Source organism: Poecilia latipinna, unplaced genomic scaffold, assembly GCF_001443285.1.
Source record: "Poecilia latipinna isolate Pla-1442-1.1 unplaced genomic scaffold, P_latipinna-1.0 Scaffold2808, whole genome shotgun sequence".
NCBI lineage: Eukaryota > Metazoa > Chordata > Actinopteri > Cyprinodontiformes > Poeciliidae > Poecilia > Poecilia latipinna.
Window position 1 is genome coordinate 18,366 of NW_015115424.1, and position 19,520 is coordinate 37,885.

Sequence of the window (19,520 nt, forward strand, 5' to 3'; positions counted from 1 at the left end):
ACGCACGCACGCACGCACGCCGACATTTGCGTGGCTACTTTTGTGGGGACTTTCCATTGACTTCCATTCATTTTTATAGCCTAAACATTACCCTTACCATAATTCTATCCCTACCCATTACATACCTAACACTAACCCTAACCAAAACTAATTCACACCTTAGCCCTAAATTTAATCCCTGGTCCAAAAACAGCGTTTCCCCTTGTGGAGACCAGGCTTCGGTCCCCACAAGGAGCAATTGGTCCCCACAACGTAGTATGTGTCAGATTAACTGTCCCCACAAGGTATTACAAACACACACACACACACACACACACACACACACACACACACACACAGCTTAAGTTGCTAGAAAAGTCCATCGAGAAAACACCCTCACCCCTCAGCAAAGGCCAGACACAAAGCTGATGACAGCGACTTTGCAGCTAAAACCACAAACACCTTTTTAAAGCAAACATGAGAGACATTTCCACTTCCTCTTCACAGTCACTAGAGTTATGCATTTTGAATATGCTTCACTGTAAAACAAAACTCTAGATTTAAAAACAAAACCTTCCTCTCCTGTTGAAATTTGATCATAAAATAAATACATCCACTTGAGCACCAAAGAAATCTGGATTTTTTTTTCTGGATGCTGGAAACATGTCTCTGAACTGATATGGTTGAACACACATCATCTTCTCTGAGGTCAGCAGCTTCTGGAGATTACTCACACAATCCTTTCCATGATAACATCAAGATTTTCCCTCTGGTCTGCATCTATCTGAGTAGCTGTAAAAAAAGAAAACAGATGGTAATTAGATCTACACGTTTTATGTTTTCAGCTCTATCACTTATTGTTTTGTTTGTAGGAATGTAGTTGATAAACAGGAAGATTTATATTTTAGAATATATTTGATGTCATTTAGCAACAACAAAAACCTGCTCAAGCTTTTAAAAGTAGATTTTGCATCATTTAATCTTAATAATCATCTTGTTCCTAAATATCCTATTAAGAAAAGCATATAGTTAGAAAGTATGCTCAAAATGTGCAAAAATGGTCAAAAAGGCTGTTTCTTTAGCAATAAACTGAAAAGTTATCTTCAAAGAAAGGTTCAGTGATTCAGAGCTGTGGTCGCTGCCTTACATCTTTACAAATCAGCCACTTCCTTCAAAGTGTGCTAACTCAAAAACAACACTATTACAAAACCAACCAGTGACATCACTACCATATATATATATATATATATATATATATATATATATATATATATATATATATATATATATATATATATATAATTACCCTTATCAATTACCTACAACATCGCCTCCTGCTGTCTGTTTTCCTTAATTTGTCTGCAGTTGTGATATTGTGATATTGCTTGAAGATTTCAAAACACAACAGAAGAAATTAGACCCAGAAGGTTAAAATGAAGATCTGTCTCATCACTGTGTGATGTGAGTTGCTCTATTTAATGGCCACACTGTGTGCATAAATACTGTCCAGTTTCTCTATTGGTTGATATTAGTTGATTATAATTCAGTCTATTTTTTTTTCTTTTAAGATTTTAAAAGTTTCTGAGTTGAAAGAGTGGAAATGAGAGAACAGGACGTCCAGGACAGACAGCGTTACCTCTCTTCCTGTCTCTGTATATGAGTCCCAGTAGGATGGTGGACAGCAGGTAAGGTATCCCCACTACCAGGTGACACAACAGTCTGGAACCAGGAAATGAAACTGAGGCTGTGGGCAAAGCCGAAGATGTTGGTGACAGAGAAGCTGTAGATAAAAACAATACTTTCTTTTTAAATCCGATTCCTGGTGTTTATGTAAAAAAAAAGTGTTTCATGGCAATGATCTGACTTCAGACAGCTCTGAAGTGGAGGTCTATTAAACACTGTAGGAATATGAAGGATTCTCCTCACTGAGCTGGACGTGTTGATTGTTTCGGTCACTGAACACCGTCAGCCAGCTGCCTTCTGATTCTCCAAGCCCTGCGGCGCTGCAGGTGTAGAGCCCCTCATCGGATTTGGAAGCGCTGAGAAGGGTCATCTCTCCTGAGCAGTTGCTCCTGATGAGGTGGCCATCTTTGAAGAAGTTGTATTTGTGTTTGGAGGCGTTAGTCTCAGCTTTACAATACAGAACCACAGCAGCTCCTTCTGACACCGGCATGGCAGGACTCTCCAGAATCACTGCGCGATCTTTGGGGGAGAAAAGAATAAATTAGGTTTTAGCATTTTGAGCCTCTATGCTCTATGCTCTAGGCACATTGGCTGAGGTAGTTTTTAATTTAAAGCTACAGCACAGATTTTTTGTTTGTAACAATCTAGTTTTGGAGCAGAAGATGAAAACATAAAACAACAAACAAGAAGAATCCTTACTTTAAAGTGGCAAAAAAAAAGCAACGTAATAATATTAATAAATGTTCAACTTGTTTTTAATCAAAGGCAACTCTCAAGAAATAAGAGTTTGACTTAAAAGAACTCAGTGTTCGAGCATTTCTGAAGTTTTCTGGAAGTTTGTTCCAGACTAGAGAAGTCTAAAAACTGAGCCCTGATCGGACGGATGGATTTTTCTACATCTTTCTGGATCATTAATCCTTCTATTCTGGAAATGTTTTTCAGCTGATAGAAGGCTGACTTTGTAACTGTCTTTATGTGACTCGTAAGGTTCAGGTCTGAGTTCATCACTACTTCCAGATTTTAGGCCTGATCTCTAGTTTCCAGCTGTAATAACTGAAGCTCTGCATTGATTCTAGATCCAAAAATAACAACTTCAGAAAACTGAATAAAGATATTCCACATCCACGCTTTCATGTGTTCTGTTGATCCACTCAAAGCTTGAATTGGTTCATAGTGACCTGGTGAAAATTTAAAGTAGAGCTGTTCATCATCTGCATAATTTATTTATTAGAACTGGTGGAAAAATGAGGGGCTCCAAACTGACAGATGTTTAGGAGTGGAGTTCGTTTAGAAACAGTACTGGTCAACTGTACCGGTTATGGTGATGTTGACCTCATTGCTTCGCTCCCCTGTGTCCGACTCGCACCAGTACACCCCGGTGTCCGTGGGGTAGGTGTTACCGATGGTGCAGGTGGAGGCCGCGGAGGGGAAGCCCCAGCCGGAGTAGCATGGCCTGACCCCGCTGTCTGAGGTTCTCCTCTTCACCTTCCAGCCGGTGGAGTTGATCGGATCCTCGCAGCTCAGGGAGATGGAGTCGTAGCGGAAGAACTGGGACCGGTCAGGAATGACCTGAAGGCAGGCTGAGGGGGGATCAGACGGCTCACATCGCAATACATTCAGGGGAAATATTACTTTAAACACAATGAAAATAATTGATCAAAAATAGAGTACGGACGGAGGTGATTAGAGGATGAAGTGGAATTCAAACTCGCAATGTTGCATTAGGAACAAAAAACAGAGGAAAAGACATTGAAGGAAAGACAAAAATGAAGAAATCAACAAATAAAAACTGGTGGGCAGTTGAAAACTAACAGAGGAAGTTGCACAGAAAGTGTGAATCTGCTCCAGAAAATCAACACAAACACAGAGAAAAAACAGCATGTGCTGGAAAATATTTTTACACAGTTTGATCAGAAAAGCAAGCGATCGCTTTAGGACATAATGAGAGATTACAAACAGGCGAAAGCAAAGCAGTGGAAAGTTCACAATGTTTTTACTCACTCAGCATCAGGCAGAACGGTGTTACCAGCATCCTGTCTGACCGTCGACTGACTGAAAAACACGCTTCTCACTTCCTTTGTGAGAAGCAAAGATCCTGCAGGCGCTGCAGGGGCTACTGAAGGGCGTCAGATTCATGTTTCCTTTCTGAAGATGAAGGTTCACAGAACAAACTGCACAAACAGCTTTTTTAACAGAAAACCTGCTGCTGTTTGATATTTGTGCGCAGCAGCATAACCACCTTTTAAAATCATTAAGCAGTAAAATGGATCTTGTTGGGATTGATCATTTTAATGGATCTTGGATTTTTGAACACTGATTGAAAGCAGCATTTATGAAACCTGAATAATGGGATTTTAACAGGTAACCAGACAACATATGGAAATGGACACCAGTCTGTTGGATTCATAATGGTTCTGTGTTCATTACAAAAGGGGCAATCCACACTGAGATAAACATAGCACATTTTTGTAAATGATTAAGATGTGTGTCCATGACAGGATCCTGAGCAGCATGCCGGGTCAATCGGTGGGGCCATAACGTTTCTACTAAACCTCACAAAAAACATCTAATTACACAGAAAGTTGCAGACCTTATCTGTGAGGTGAAGTGCATGCAGTTTTCATTGTTACGACATTGTTTCAAAAAACTTGCATGGATATTTTCTACTCTGGAGCCCTTTTTTTCAAAGACCTAAACGCCAGGTCTGCCTGAATGCACAACCTAAATGACAAAATAATTTTGCAGAGACACTGAATCTCATCCGTGTGTCTGGAGCCCCAGTGGTTTGATGTAGGTCAACTGTTTGCTGTAAATGGGCCCCAAGAGGGAAAGGAAACCATCTCTGACCTGTCTGGGTCCCTTTTTTCTAGATAAATTGGACTCTAAGAGTGATACTGTTATGTTTCTATGCAAATTATAACATTTTCATGTAAACTTGTTTCATTAATATTTGGCTCAAAATTGTCCCAGTGATGTTCTCTCTGCTACTGCAGCCATATTTTCTGATTGAAAGCCTGGTTGATGTTTACGTCACAGGTATTGGGTATTAAATTGTTTTTTCTTTTTATTGTTCGAGTTCCTCAGTTTGTGATACTTAACCCATTATCTTTAATGAGTTTATTCACTTGATTAAACTAATTTCATCATTTCATCAAAATACAAAGTCTTATAACACTTGAAAAAGTGAAAAAGGAGCAGGAAGAAGGAAAGAAATGTGTAATCTTGTAAATTTTGTAAAATCTGGTGGGAATATCTAATCCCACCATCTTGGAATGTTCTCAACATTAAAACACATTAAGCATATATATAACCAATTAGTAGTTGTTGGTATTAAAGAGACAGTAACTAAAACCAAGAGTTTCATAGGAGGCCAGGAGTATTGCATGATAAAAACGTTTTTATTATTAGTAGTATTATTATTACTTTTTTATTATCATCCAACATGACTGCTGAAAGAAGGAAAGAAGGCAGTGGGATAATGAGAGGTGCAGGTATAAGTAGCTATGAAAACAATACATTTATCCAAACATTGTTACTCTGTCATATCAGCCAGAGGAGAATAACGGTTAGAAGACTCTAAAGGATTTAAAGGCCATGAAAAATGCCTGCGGTGAACCACTGTGTCACTATAATCACGATTAATTAAGTGATCATTTGTGGGATGGACAAGAAACCTGAGGCCAGCTGCAGAACCTGAGGCACCCAAAGTTGACATGTTGCTTTGATCTAATTTTCTTTTCGATGATCGACCAGGACTCAGTTTGCTGTTTAGCTTTTCATGACCAAATTTTACATGTTTTGAAGACTTTTTCTGGATCTTTTTGGTGTCTGTGTTGAGGTCTGGAGTTTGGGTGAGGTATCTCAGAATATTCTGCTGGGATTCAGAAGAACTTTGGAAATGTGTTGTCTTGTTATGCTGGTAGACGTCACCCATAGATCGGATATCCTCCTGTAGTTTACGGATAGTCTCATCTTTGTGACTGCTCTCTAATTTCAGATCGTAAATCTGTTTCTCTAGATCCTCAATCTTGATTTTTCCTGTGTTTTCAGCTGTGTTATTCAAAAGATTATTCATTTCACAGTTCACACTTCTCAAATCAGAGTCGGATGATTTTCTTTGGTTGATTTTCTTCCTCGCTGCAGTGAAAACAAGAAAACAAGAGTTAACACTCATGAAACCTTTACAAGAAACCTAAACTACATCTGAGGAAATAATCTATTTTGTAGCTTTAGGTATATTATTCTTAATGTTGAGTTATTGTGACAATTTATTCTCTTATGTATTATTATTATTATTATTATTATTATTATACTGATTAGACATTCTAAGTCTGTTCACAAATTAAATTTCAGCAACTTTTTTACAAGTAACAATAATTGTTATGTTTGCGTCTTCAAACATCAGTTTGAAGGTGTTAGTTTTAGTCTACTTAATCCATTTACCATTCCAAAACCGGATGAGACGTATTTTTGTGATCATTTTCTTAATGGAACAAATTTGTTCTTGTCCTTTACTAATTTATTATCAAAAAACAACTCTTACTTACCATTTTTGCAAGAGGTCTGCCACATGCAAATTGAGATTCCAGACAAAAGCAAGATAACAGAAATCACTCCAACAATGCAGCAAATTTCAAACTTGAGCCTTGTACAGGAAACTAAAAGGAAAAGAAGTGTTAAGAAATCAACTTGTGATTGTAATTTTTTATTTTTTTATTTTTTTTACCTGAAAGGAGGATCTCTGCAGTCCTGTTCTGATCCATTTGTGGTTGGTTCATTCTCCAGACAATCCTGCGGTCACATAGTCATCACTTTATTTTAATGATTTTGGGCAAACAACTCGTGTAAAAATGTTTACACGCATCAATGCTGAACAACTCAACCCTGTATAAATGGTAGATAATAGAGGATGGAATCAAAAGATTAATTTAATTAAATTCCTGACCACATTAACTCATGGGCTCCCTCTAGTGGCATAAAATGATTGTGATTTTTGACATCACAATTATAAATCTGAAGAGGCAGATTTATGATGGTGGGTTTAGATAATAATCCATAATTTCATGCTGATTTCAACTCACTTCAGCAAATTTTGTAAAGCTGCTTCATGAGGTGCTGACAGCTGCTTGCTCTGCTGGTTTCCCTAAAACAGATAGGATCAAATATGTTTTTCTCTAGTTTACTAACTTTATTTGTACTGACTACATTCCTAACAAAAAAGAGCACTTGCAACCTAAAAGTGATAAATAGCTATTATTTTAAAGAAGGAAATAAAGACAGAATCTGATCATGAAGATATTTTACATAAATTGGAGGAACTATTTTATCTGCCACTCATTGGCAGAATTAGACAAACCACATCAATGAATACAAGCCTGTATACCAATGGAATCAGCCATCTGGATTATGTGTATGGGTGCAGGAGTGGATGTGTGGGATGTGTGCAGGTGGGTTTGTGAGTCTGCATGGATTGAATGTGTGCAGATATGCAACTTGGAGGTGGGTGCGCTTTTGAACAGTCAATGCCCAGGAGTGGCACAGATCTGGTTGCTCCAGACCTTAAAGGTTGTACCAGCCCCAGGTGGGAAGACAACAGTTAACCCCTCAGGCCATTTGCCCAACACAGAAACACAAGTCCAAAGCAAACAACAGGAGCAACAATCCTATTATTAAAATATATGTGGTAAGTACTATTAAATCCTTTATATATGGCATAAAAAAGTGTTTTTTTTAAATATGGTCCAGACATTTCTATATTATATTACGTAGATGAAAAAAGGAAGGTAAAAAATGGAAAGCTGAACTCCTGTTACCTTCTTGTGGAATCCTGCATAGAGAAATTTTGCCTAGAGGAGAAGCATCCTCTAGAATCTTCTTCCTGGTTTGGCCCCTCATCAGTGATGTCATTTCCTTTATCATCCAAAGACAGCCAGCAGCTTGTTTCATATGCAACAGTCGCTCCTTCACTTTCAATAAAAACCACTGCAAGTTTCGGCTCAGACGCTGCAGCTGTGGAAACAATTTTAAACACTTTGTCAAACTGGATGTTACGATCACACATGGAGAAGCAGCATTCAGCTTCTATGCACCACAAATCTGGAACAAATGCCCAGGAAACTAAAAAACTGCTGAAACACTGAGTTCCTTTAAATCAAAACTGAAACCCACCTGTTTAGAGATGTTTGTGAAACATTATAAATGAAACATTGACCAACATATTTTATATCTATTGATTGTGATGATGGCACTAAACAAAAAGTAATGTTAGTCTACTGGTGACTGTTGCTTTTATGCCTTTCATTTTTATGTTTTTATGATGTAAAGCACTTTCAACTGCCTTGTTGTTGAAGTGTGTTATACATGTGAACTTGATTGATTTACTTGTGTCTGCCTCCATTTTGTAGTCACACAGGTCTGTCCAGTCAAAGGCATGGACTCCACTGTAGCCCTAAGTGCATGTTGGCACCATGACGTTAGCAGAAGATCCTTCAGCTCCTGTATGTTGTAAAGTAGGATCCCCATGGATCAGACTTGCTTTCCCAGCACATCTCAAAGAAAATTCATTGGATTGAGAAAACAATGTTGTCCAGCTTTCTGGTGGCAAGTTGCCTTGCAGGTAAGCGGCAACCACACATCTGGTCATCTACAGTGTATAATGTAACCAAAAATGGTAGCTGTTTGCATGTGGCTCCATGATCCAGTTCTGGTGCTCACATTCCCTTAAGTTTCTCATTTAACAGTGGACAGCTTATTTAACAATATGCTATATTAAGTGCTTTATATAGCATATATATCTATTTTTGGTTGAAGTACTAACATTTATTTTACAAAGTTACAGTTGCTATGCACATCTGCTCCAGAAGAGGGCACAATATTCCCAAAATGGGTATAGAGGGACATCACTGGTGCACAACCAGGAAGTAAAAGCAGCTGTGGCCTAATAACTACATGTCTTTATTGTCTTGTCTACATCCATAGATTCTCATTTAGACAACAGAGTCTATGCCAGGTGTGTGCCACTGGGTACCACCTGCCCAGCTTTTCCCCCAGGGCAGGCGGTCCTTGGAACAGCAAACAAGAATCACAGTTTTGGAGTTGCTCTGACCCAGTTGTCCAGTCATCACAGTTGGGTCTTATCAAAGTCACTGAAATGCTTACCATTCTCATTTTTTCCCAAGTCCCAATACAAAAACTTTAAAGAACAAAATGTTCACAATTTGCATCGGATATTATGTTGTTTACTTCACCTGTCAGTGGTCAATATTTATGAACCTTCTGGTATGTCAGCAATCTAAAAGTCCCAGATTTGTCAAGTTTAGGAAAAGTGAAATGCGCAATTACAGGACAGACAGGGAAAATACAATGAAGATATAAGATTTTTATTATAAAACATAACATTGCAGTGGTGGCTTTGATGATGAAAAAAAAATATATATATATTATTATTATAATAATAATAATGGTGCACATATAAACGAAACATTTAAATCTTGCCCAGTTCAATTAAGCATATTAAACAAAGTAAATCCTACATACCAACCGCCAGCTCTACTTTTGTCGCCTCTCTGCTTCCGTTCCTTTGGATGATCAAACACTGATAGATCCCGGCGTCTGACGGCTTCAGGTTGGAGATCCTCAGTGAGACGTTCCCTTTCTTCACCTCTCTCATGAAGAGACTCGTCCTGAACTCAAAGTCCAAATTCTTCATCTCAAAGGTCTCAAAGCCATCACGGTACAAGAAGACGATGTCTGAGTCCAGGCCTTGCTTGGACCACTCCACTATCGAAACGTGATCACTCACAGGGATTTTCAACTTGCAGGGGAGGACGGCGTTTCCACCAGCAAAGGCTACGACCTTCTCAGGGTGAACATCTGCAGAATAACCACCTGGAAAAAATGTAAACATAGTGACCAATGAATATTTTTGATTTTATGAATGTGTTGTACTTATGTTACAGTGTAGTAAATATAATTGGTTTCAAAAAGGAAAAAAGCAGATCACAATTTTAAAAATGCACAGAAAAACCAACTGGTGAACAACTCCTCAGAGGCTCTGTGAATTAGTACCGAAAAAGGTGCTAAGAAAGCAACATTAGCAACAAATTCCAAGTTCTTCTGGTGGGCTGTGTTATTTAACATCTTTAGTTTCTGACAGTAGCCTAAATCTTACTGGTTTCATACAGAATTGGTGACACAGCTGCCCTTCATTGGGCTGTACCTTGAGAAAAAAGGTCAAAGCAAACACCAAAGTCTAAACAAAGAAAGAGTAAATTTTGTATTTTTAAAGATTTAACACATGACAATTCAAAGGGTTACTTTAAGCAAACAAAATACAAAAACAGAAAACCCTCCATGTGGTAGCTACGGTGGGCCAGATTCGGCCCTCGGGCCTTGAGTTTGGCACATGTGATCTCAAACAATGGTGAGTATGAAATAAACAATTTACCAGAAATGCCTCTCATTATAAAATAAGCGTTCATAATACTGATGGGTAGATGAGGCGTCATGAAGCCTTTCGACACATTGATACCGTTTGTTGGAAACTCGCGTCTCATTAATGAGATTCCAGGATAGCCAGTCAACCAAAAACCGACCAAACATTAATAAAGACACAGGATATATCTTGGAGATCCACTTACACATCAAAATGCGTATGACGTTGCTCCTGTGGGAATTCCAGTGAAATCGTTTGTCTTTTGTAAGTACAAAACCGTTATCGTTAAAAAAACAAACACTCCCTCTTTGTCCTGCTGCATTTCCCGCTCCGTCCACCATGTGATCATATCTGGTTTATTTCATGTTTGTCTGATTTGTTCGACGGCATTCCGTAGGTGAGTCCTTATGCCTTATATGGTAATGGGATGAAACAGAGCAGGCCCCACTCATGCTCTACAATCAATGGATATAATTTCCTGTATTTTAAGTGGTTGGAGTGCAGCAGCAGGATTTTTCCCAGGGCATTACTCCTGCAGGAACCATAACTGCATGCATATTTATATTTAAAACTCATAAAGTTAGGCTTAGTGATTAATCATGATTAATCACAGCACTAGAATGTGATTAATCTGATTTAGTTGTTTTGAATTGCCAACACTTGGAATAAGGTACTTTGGATAAGCTGAGAAAAATATATACATGCGCTAGATTGTGTAACAAATCTATTTAGAATTTTTCTGTTTGATTGGAGACATTAGAAAACAACTTGAGCCACATCTGTATGAGACATCTTTGCAGACACTTTAGCATTCCTCTCTGCTGATTATATTCTCTTGAACTTCCCTCACCTGAGCTAAGTGCTGCGTAATCACGAGCGTTACACGGTTTGCATGTCAGGACGGCTGCAGTAAGTGGCTGCAGGCTCTTTCTATGACTCATAAACTAAGAATGCTGTTAAGCACACATGGAAAAAGGTCATGTGACTCTTTTTTTATCACTCGAGAGGACGTAAACATTATTACTGTAAATGTGTAGATTTCCTGGAACACGTAGCTCTAAGTTGAACAAGTTGAATGCTAGTAGTTTAAGAGCATTAGAGCATTTTTAATACAGCTCAAAGTCTCTCCTGGAAACAGATTTCCTGCAATATACAGAATTCCTAAACATGCAGGTTTCACAACCAATAGAGGCACAATATGTGAACTCCACACATTTCTTTTCTGATTTCTCCTGTGTGCAAAAAGAATATGATAAAAAAAAGGCAAAATGTGCTTACTTTTTATCAGATGGGAAAAGAAACCAGATAGAATCAAAAGCTTAAGGTTTGAGGAACGATCAGGAACGATGTTGCTGTTTGTTGTAAAAAAGATTTTTAGTATCCAGAGCCCCACTGCTTCTTTAACGCTACTTATTAAATTAGCAAAATTATTACCTAACGTCCAATAAATCAGTCATCTTACTAAAAATCTGTCTCCAAGTAAAAATGAAATAGATAACTCTAAACTTGCTCTGCTTTAGTGTCTTTGATCCTGTTTTGTTAAACACGTTTGAATGATTAAATCTCAGGCTAATGTTATTTTGTAAGGAGCAGTTTTGTTGCTTATTATTTTCCAACCTAAGTCTACACATATACACATTTATAGATACATCTTTCTTTAAGTGTTCATGTAAAACCACATCTCCATTTTAATACATACCCTTGAAGAAGATCGCTCCAAGTACGAGGCAAAGCCAAAAATACATCGCCAGGTGGTCTGAAACAAATTCCCTCTGTTTCATAAGAAAAATAATTAACCATAAATAAAATCACATTTATGAACAGCCCTTTTTAAATCCTGTCAGCAGAAGAGCTGGTCTGATTCTGATTCAACTTCATTCACAAATCCGTCTTTTCCTGTCTGGCCGTGGCGTGCTGCACTTTGGTCTGCCCACTCAGCTATGTCATGCAGACGCACACCCACAGCTCGTCTCCTATGACAACCTACAAACCTGTTTGTCATAGGAGGTTTTTTTTTGTTCTGAAAACTGGAAAAAGGACCACAGCCAAACATCAGAACTGAAACTAGATGACGTGGGTATGAATAATTAATGCTTAGCATGGAAAATCCCAACCTGTTGTCTTCTGCTTTGCTACCAAAAGGTATGTAATAATGTACAACTATCATAAGTAAGCAGTCTTAGGGATAGAGGAAAAACAGCAATATACATGCAATTAATGCATTTCTTATGGACTTTAAACACGACTTCATTACCAAGAAAACAATTGGAAATTCGCTCTGAATGCATAAATTATTCCTGTTTGTTTGAAGAGCACCTAACTTTTTTTCTGCAAGTGTTTTTCTTGTCAGGAAACATGTTTTATTTTGCATGAAATTATCACAGAAAAAACAAAAGAAATTAAACATTAAGATTAAAATAATGAAAATACTATCTCAAATACTATCAGGTCACTTTTTAATATTAAACAGATTTTGTGCAGCTTCATGCCAGGTCATTTTTTATTCATTATAATAAAAACATTTCTTCTTTCCAGTGTTTCTTATAAGATTATTAACTGAACAAAATATTTAGTTCTTATTTAATCCCACACAGATCTCAGTTTAATCTCAGACTCAAAAATGTATTTCATGCATCACTTCCACCTCTTCTTGAGGGCAATAAAGAGCTCATAACTGCTGGGGTTAAATCAGCTTTAATGCAAGTCTTCCCTCAGTACTTAACTTCCGTTGCCACTGACGCAGCACCACCGCCGGACTAAAAATACAACATAAACTTAAATGAGACGGTGTCACGAAGACATAAAAATGATACATGACATAAACATACCTCGCTGGCTGACCGTTCCTTTTGAGGTAGAAATGAGAGTAAAAACTAAATAAAAAATTCTTAAACTTAAATTACTTGGAACAACTACTTCTAATGTTCCTCCTTCTTGTCATGTGCTTCTTCTTTTTCTGTTGCCCCAGCCTAACATTCTGGATTGCACTTCTTCTTTAACTTTTCAAAATAAGAGTCATAATAAAAGATGTGCATAATGCAAAATAAAACGTAAACTAAAATTATGGCAGTAAAATCATGTCCTTTAATTCTCACAATCTTTTTAATAATCTAACTTAGTCTAAAGCTAACTCAGGACTAAACATTTCAGAATATTTACAATACCTTGGAAAAGTTTTACACTAAACTTTTAACACTTTTTAATATTATAACACAACCTTGAGGCTCCGCCCACACAGAAATGTTTTTATCTAAAACAGGTAAGTTTTTGAACATGTATCCATATGTCAATTACATTTACTTGAGTAACTTTATTGGAAAATGTACTTTTATGAGTATTTTTACTACGCTGTACATTTTAATTTTACTTGAGTAATTTTATTCTGAAGTATTTCTACTCTTATTTGATTAAAACTTCTGGATTCTGAACCCACTGAACAAAAACAAAACCTTCAGTTTTTGTTAGTTTCTTAAGTTTCATATTGAAAGAAATTGATTTGGAAAAATTTTATTTTGCCTGATTTTGCTATTTAATTGCCTGGTTATGTAATTTTTTGGATGGCTACTTTCTAATTGAATAAAATTGTCACATGTCCCAATGTAAACAACATTTTTGGTATGAAAATGTAAAACAAAATAACAGATTGCAGTTTGTAAATTCTGCCCTGACATTTTCTTGTGGTCAGTGAAAGCAAATCTTTTGTGAAGACGTGTTAGTCTGACCTTTAACCTCACCTATTACATCTCCGTGGACATGGTTGCAGAACCTTTAATAAGGTTCTAGCCACAGCTCTAAAAAAATACTGCACAAGACTCTACTTGTGATTTCTTGTTCACCTTTCTTGTTTTCTTGTTCCATTTACTACGAATCTTGTGAGGAGCCATTATGTGAAAGTCCTGTGTGCCTTAACTAGAGTCACTTACAGGTCTGGAGGAGTAAAAATTATGTTTTGGGACAGTTTATTGTTAAAATTTTTTCTGAAAAGTGTTTTGAAAACTACGACCCATTGTAGAAATAAAAGGTTCTAGTGCGGACGAGGTTGAGGGTACCTTTATAAATTCACTTTATCATCAATAAATGAATAATAAACCCTGGAAGCTAAAATTTGTTCAGTCCAGTTTAAACTTTTAATCTGACCTTCATGAAATTTAACCATCAAAAGCTTCAATCAAAAACAAGTTGCAGCATGCCATCCGTCATTCAGTTTCTTAGAAACATTCAGGAACATGCTTTTATTTACACCTGAAGATCAGTCATAATATATTAATTTAGGATTTTAAAAGTTCAAGTCATCTTTAAATTAGTCCAAAAGGAGGTTTGAGATGAATCACATCCCATAAATTAACTGCTATATGTCAGTGTGCCCATGGTAAGGCTCTCAACCCAAAGTTTTCTACCCATCAGTGTATGAATTTGTGTGCAGCTGAGTCAATCTGCTGACTGTGTTTGTGTTGCTCCTATTGGACAGCTGGACAGATGTTTCAGGTCAGGAACAGGCCCAGTTTGGCTCCTGATCTCCCGGTGAGTTTTCCGCCTCAGCGTCAGGATCGGGATCAGACATCAGAGATCGGGTTTCCCAGGAATCCAGAGACGATCCGGTGGAGCTCTGGCTGGTTGTTGGATGGTTGTGCTGGCAGGCAGGACGGTTCCAGGAACGGCTGTCGTCTATTTGGATGGTGTCCGCTTTGCGCCTCTGCTTGTTCAGCTCCTCCAGGATGCTGTTTTGCCTGTTTTCAGTCAGACTCAGCTGGTTCAGAAAGGAGTTGGATTCACTGAAGTCAGTCGTCATGGTTTGGTCCAACTTGTCCTTTTGCTCTGATGGTTTTTCTCCATCTGGGTTCAGACAGTCAGAAAAAGAGTCAAATGGAAACATCAGTAACATTTAATTTTTTTAAAGAATGTTTATTCAAAAGAAGGAAACACAAGAAATCAGGCACAAGCATTTTGTCACTTTCCTAAAATAATGTGACAATTTTTTTTGTCATAAAATGATTTAGGCAAAAAAAAAAAAAAAGAATTACTCAATGAGTAATGACGCTTTTATTTTAGGAAGGTGACAATGTGTTTATCAATTAGAAACTGAAACTTTATCAGAAAAATAAATTATCTGATGCAGAATGAGGCATGAACCGGTTTGTAGTAAAAGAAACCATAAAACCACAGAGAGGAGCAACAGGAAATGGACCAAATGGAAGAAGCAGAAGTTGAAACTCCAGTCATGAAGCCACATTGGGAAATAATGTTACTTCTGAAGGTGTCAGTGAGTGAAAGAGGGAATGAAACCTACAATCCTGCAGAAACTTCCTGTCAACATCATCAGTTACTGAATGCTGCTGCTATGATTGATGAACTTAGATTAATATTTAATTAAATCCTTTTATTTTGGGGAACAACGTTTCCTAGTGCAGCTGTTCTTTCAGATTAGTGGTATTATCCCATTTGTATAATTTCTCTATGTGTTACTATAGTTCACATTATTAATATTTCAAGTTTAAACTATTTTTTATTGTTTTTCAAAATGTTTTTGTTCCTCCTGTTTACTATTGTCTTATCTCAGTTTTATTTTCAGCCTCATTGAGGAATAGATAATTTAACACGAATTGGTCATTTTCTTACCTCATTTACTCTTTTCTAGTTGTGTGCTGTATCTCCCAAACTTTGATTTAAAGAGCAGTCGAGATAAATATGGATGTTATGAACCTCTAATTTGTTTTTTCCTCAAGAGGTAAAAACAATCTGAGTGTTTGTGTTCGAAGGTTTTAGGAGATTTTGATGTGTTGCCTTAAGCCAAAGCTTTAATAACACTCCTGGGGATTCTTACAAATCACTGAAATAATCAAGCCCAGTCAGTGCAAACTCTTAAAAAAGTATAATCATCAACACTAGAGGTTCCTAATCCACCACAAATGGTTATAAAAAGGTTAAAAAGTAGTTTATATAACAAATCTTCTAGTTTTCAGAGTAAATTATGTTTGAAATTATCTCATGTTCACTCTTTTGCTGTTTAAATGAATGTTATCTTATTTTCTGTGGAACTCTGCCCTCTAGTGGCCGATCCTGGTCAGTTACCTGTTGTTTTGTTGCCTGTTGAAGGATCATCTGTGAGTATTATAAGTTACATTAATCACATGTCAGATCAGTTACTACAGACAGATTCATTTGGGGAGAAATTCTGCGTTTTTATAGTTTGAAGTCAGTTCTTTTTGTTGCTAATAAAAATAACATCTGTGTGTGTATGAAAATTATGTATGTGGTGGTTTTGACAGCAATGACACTAATATGTATTTATTTTGTTTATCCTGTTACAGTTTCACAGAAAAATAGATGTGAGTAAATTGTACAATATGTCCTCCCTGAGTCTGGAGTTTCTGCATTCATTCTGTTATCTGTTTGGATAAATAGTCAAATTTAGCATTTAATCAAATATGCTGTCACTTATTAATATCAATTGCTAACAAGATATGCAAAAGTAATTCATATTAAAATGTTCTTTTTCTAATTCCTGTGTTACATCTGTTTTTTTTCTTCTCATATTTCCTCATCTGCTTTCTCTCTCTCTGTAAATAAAATCGCTTTATTTAATGACGTATTTATTCTGCTAAGTAAGAACAGTAACTTACCTGAATTAATTCGCTTCTTTGTTACCAACAAATACAACCCCAACAGTAGGTTAAATAAAACTGAAACTGCTAAAGCAACATATATCAGAATGGCTGTGATGGTGGATTCCTCGCAGGGAGCTGAAATGACAAGAAACATTATTTTAAGATCAGAATAAATAAAATGTTTAAAACCGTTTCCGGCTAAGAACTGTTCAGTTTCAGAGGTCAGATTATTTCCTTCTTAGTTTCATATTGAACAATAATTCCAGTCTAATAAAAAAACAAAAATGTCAAATTAAAAACCTGAAATTGTATTATTCCATGTTAGCTTTTTAGATGGAAAGCTATTTTTGCTAACCTGTAAGAAATGGTGATACTGCCACTTCAAAATAAAAGCAGTTGAAGTAAACAGTACTCTTCAGAAATGATGTCATCAGACATGCTAAAGGATAAAATAAGACTTCAGTTCTGTTATAAAAACGTTGTTATATTAAATATATCTTTTTAAAATGTGTGGTTGTTTGGTTTAAACCTGATGGCCTCAGTTGACTCACCAACAACCAGCTCCACTTTGGCTTCCCGTCTGCGGCCGTCGTTCTGGATGGTTAAGCACCGATACGTCCCGCCATCGGACGGCTTCACGCCGGAGATCCTCAGAGAAACGTTCCCGTTCTTCACCTCTCTCATGATGAGGCTCGTCCGATACTCGAAGTCGGGATCCTTCATCTCGAAGGTTTCGCAGCCGTGGCGGTACAGGAAAACGACGACTGGCCTCTGGCCTGCTGCCAGTTTGGACCACTCCACCGTCTGGACATGGTCACTGGGATGGAGGTTCAGACTGCAGGGAAGGACGACGTTCCCACCAGTAAAGGCCTCCAGCTGCCCAGGCTGAGCAGGACAGACACATCCTGAAAATTAAAATACATTAAACACAGAAGAAAACCTTTTGACTTATGATGAATTATTTTACTTTAGTCAACAATTTACTTGAAATTATGTTAGAAATTATTTCTATCTCAGCAAGAAACCAGCTGAGAAAATAAAAACAGATTCTTTATTGCACTAATCTTTAGAGGTAGAAAATCTTAGAATTATTTTATTAACAGTAATTTTCCACTTTCATTATTTTATATTTGTGAATGTGGAAATGAAGTCAGATATATTTTGTTTCATCAAGACATCCCAATAAGTTTAATATTATTTTTAATTCTCCACTTAGAAACCGTTACTGCCTGAGTTTCTTATTTTATATATAAAAATTGATTGCAACAGAACGTTTTGTATAAATAGAGAAGCAGAAGCGTGGACCATGGTTTCTCTGAATGGACTCTGTCCAAAGTCTGGCCACACCTCATCATGTGATTTACAGTAACTGCCTGTGCTGAACTGGGCAGCACTTTCTGAATCAATGTGTGATTTTTACAGGTGAAACAAAAGACAAACTTCTGTCCTAAATCCTGTCAAACGCATCCGACTGGAAGCAAACTGACTGCAGCGTGAGTTGGATTAACAAACTGAAGCAAGAGGGCAAAAAGTGTAAAAATAGTTCCAAGTGCTGTAAACTATAAAGTATTGTTTCATACTTTCTTTCTTAACTGTGATCAGGATCGCTCCCAACACAAAGCAAAGAAGGTAAAACATCACCGAGTGGCACAAACTGAATTTTCTCTACTGTCACTGCATGATGATAACATTTAGAGTAAAAAATATTCCGGTTCTTTTGCGAACTTTAAAACGACCCATCAGCTCCAGCAGGTTGGGACTGGGAGAAAGTCCAGCTGGTTACTGAGTAAACCAGCTGGACTGGTTTCAAAGTAAAAGCAGACGATTGAGTGTAGATGTATCTGCATGAAGCAAAATGTCATTAAATCATTTCTGGTGAAAGATCATTGTCAAAATAAAGTTCTGCTTGGAAACTTTTCAGCCTCTCAAATTTAGATACAAACTCTTCTAAATGAACTTCAAACATATAAATAGAGAAAAGAAACTTATAGTAATACTTATAATTCATTGAGCAGTTAGTGAAAAATAAATTCAAAGCCAAACCTGATTCCACAGATTCCCCAATTTAAGCTTTTAGTCCTGTTGAGCTATTTGCTTAATAAATGTAGAATTTAGTCTCCATTCATGTACATCTGTACCGAGTTAGATTATTTAATGTCTAAATTATGTTAACACTGGCAGGTTCTAAAGGAAAAGCAGCTTCAGGGAATATCTATTTTCACATGATTCCATTTTTAACACAATGAAATAACTTAAAATAGTGAATAGAAATTTAACTTGACATATTAAACTGAAATCTGTCTCCTTAAGAAACTCCTACCCTTCATCATGTCATCACAGCATTTCTCCTGCAGTCCACTGATGCCGTTTACAGTCGTTATTAGGAGTGTTGCAGTTGTGCAGCTCCACCAGGTGTTTGGTGAATGCTGCTGCCACTAGTCTGAAGGAACTGATCTGTGAGGCGGAAGCTCACATGGAGACTGAAGATTCAACGATTTCTCAAACATTCATGAAAAAAACCAAAGCAATTCTCCAGCTGAAAAAATACAAAATATTTCCAAATGTTTCTTGTTTGGTTTCTAGTTTAAATCTTAGTTTTGCCTTGTTTCAACTAATGTACAAGTGACTTTTCAGCAAGATATAAGAGCTTTTTTAAAGTCAGTTAAACCTTAATACTGAAGAAGAGTACTAGTTCAATTTGCAGATTTTTTTCACTAATACATTTTCCCCAAACATTCAAGTGAAAATATCTGCCACTGAAACTTGAACTAATTGAATATCAAGGAATTATTGACTTGGAAAAAAGCACCTATATCTTG

At 37.0% G+C, this 19,520-nt stretch overlaps 3 protein-coding genes across 7 annotated transcripts; all 3 read right to left on the reverse strand.

Annotated features, from left to right (window-relative positions):
- Positions 1-570: 570 nt before the first annotated feature.
- Positions 571-4,977, reverse strand: LOC106939231 (low affinity immunoglobulin gamma Fc region receptor II-like). Of its 2 annotated transcripts, none has more exons than XM_015021570.1 (5): positions 3,664-4,977; positions 2,976-3,242; positions 1,906-2,181; positions 1,616-1,723; positions 571-771 (listed from the first exon to the last, which is right to left on the reverse strand). In XM_015021570.1, exons 1-5 carry the CDS (start codon positions 3,692-3,694, stop codon positions 710-712), a joined length of 744 nt encoding a protein of 247 aa, XP_014877056.1. In that variant the 5' UTR covers positions 3,695-4,977; the 3' UTR covers positions 571-709. The 2 variants fall into 2 exon arrangements, with proteins under 2 accessions (XP_014877056.1, XP_014877055.1); XM_015021569.1 differs by having other exon boundaries at positions 1,616-1,759.
- A 104-nt stretch (positions 4,978-5,081) lies between these two features.
- On the reverse strand, positions 5,082-13,092 carry LOC106939229 (selection and upkeep of intraepithelial T-cells protein 7-like). 4 transcript variants are annotated; one of them, XM_015021566.1, is made up of 7 exons: positions 12,925-13,092; positions 11,796-11,868; positions 9,199-9,549; positions 7,476-7,671; positions 6,389-6,453; positions 6,210-6,320; positions 5,082-5,799 (listed from the first exon to the last, which is right to left on the reverse strand). In XM_015021566.1, exons 2-7 carry the CDS (start codon positions 11,839-11,841, stop codon positions 5,195-5,197), a joined length of 1,374 nt encoding a protein of 457 aa, XP_014877052.1. In that variant the 5' UTR covers positions 11,842-11,868; positions 12,925-13,092; the 3' UTR covers positions 5,082-5,194. The 4 variants fall into 4 exon arrangements, with proteins under 4 accessions (XP_014877052.1, XP_014877054.1, XP_014877053.1 ...); XM_015021568.1 differs by lacking the exon at positions 11,796-11,868 and having other exon boundaries at positions 9,199-9,344; positions 9,464-9,549; positions 12,925-13,089; XM_015021567.1 differs by lacking the exon at positions 12,925-13,092 and having other exon boundaries at positions 9,199-9,344; positions 9,464-9,549; positions 11,796-12,385.
- Positions 13,093-13,718: 626 nt separating this feature from the next.
- Positions 13,719-19,028, reverse strand: LOC106939225 (myelin-oligodendrocyte glycoprotein-like). The gene is made up of 4 exons (XM_015021562.1): positions 19,022-19,028; positions 17,253-17,606; positions 16,717-16,836; positions 13,719-14,929 (listed from the first exon to the last, which is right to left on the reverse strand). The coding sequence occupies exons 1-4, from the start codon at positions 19,026-19,028 to the stop codon at positions 14,583-14,585; spliced, it is 828 nt and encodes a 275-aa protein (XP_014877048.1). The 3' UTR covers positions 13,719-14,582.
- Positions 19,029-19,520: the final 492 nt, after the last annotated feature.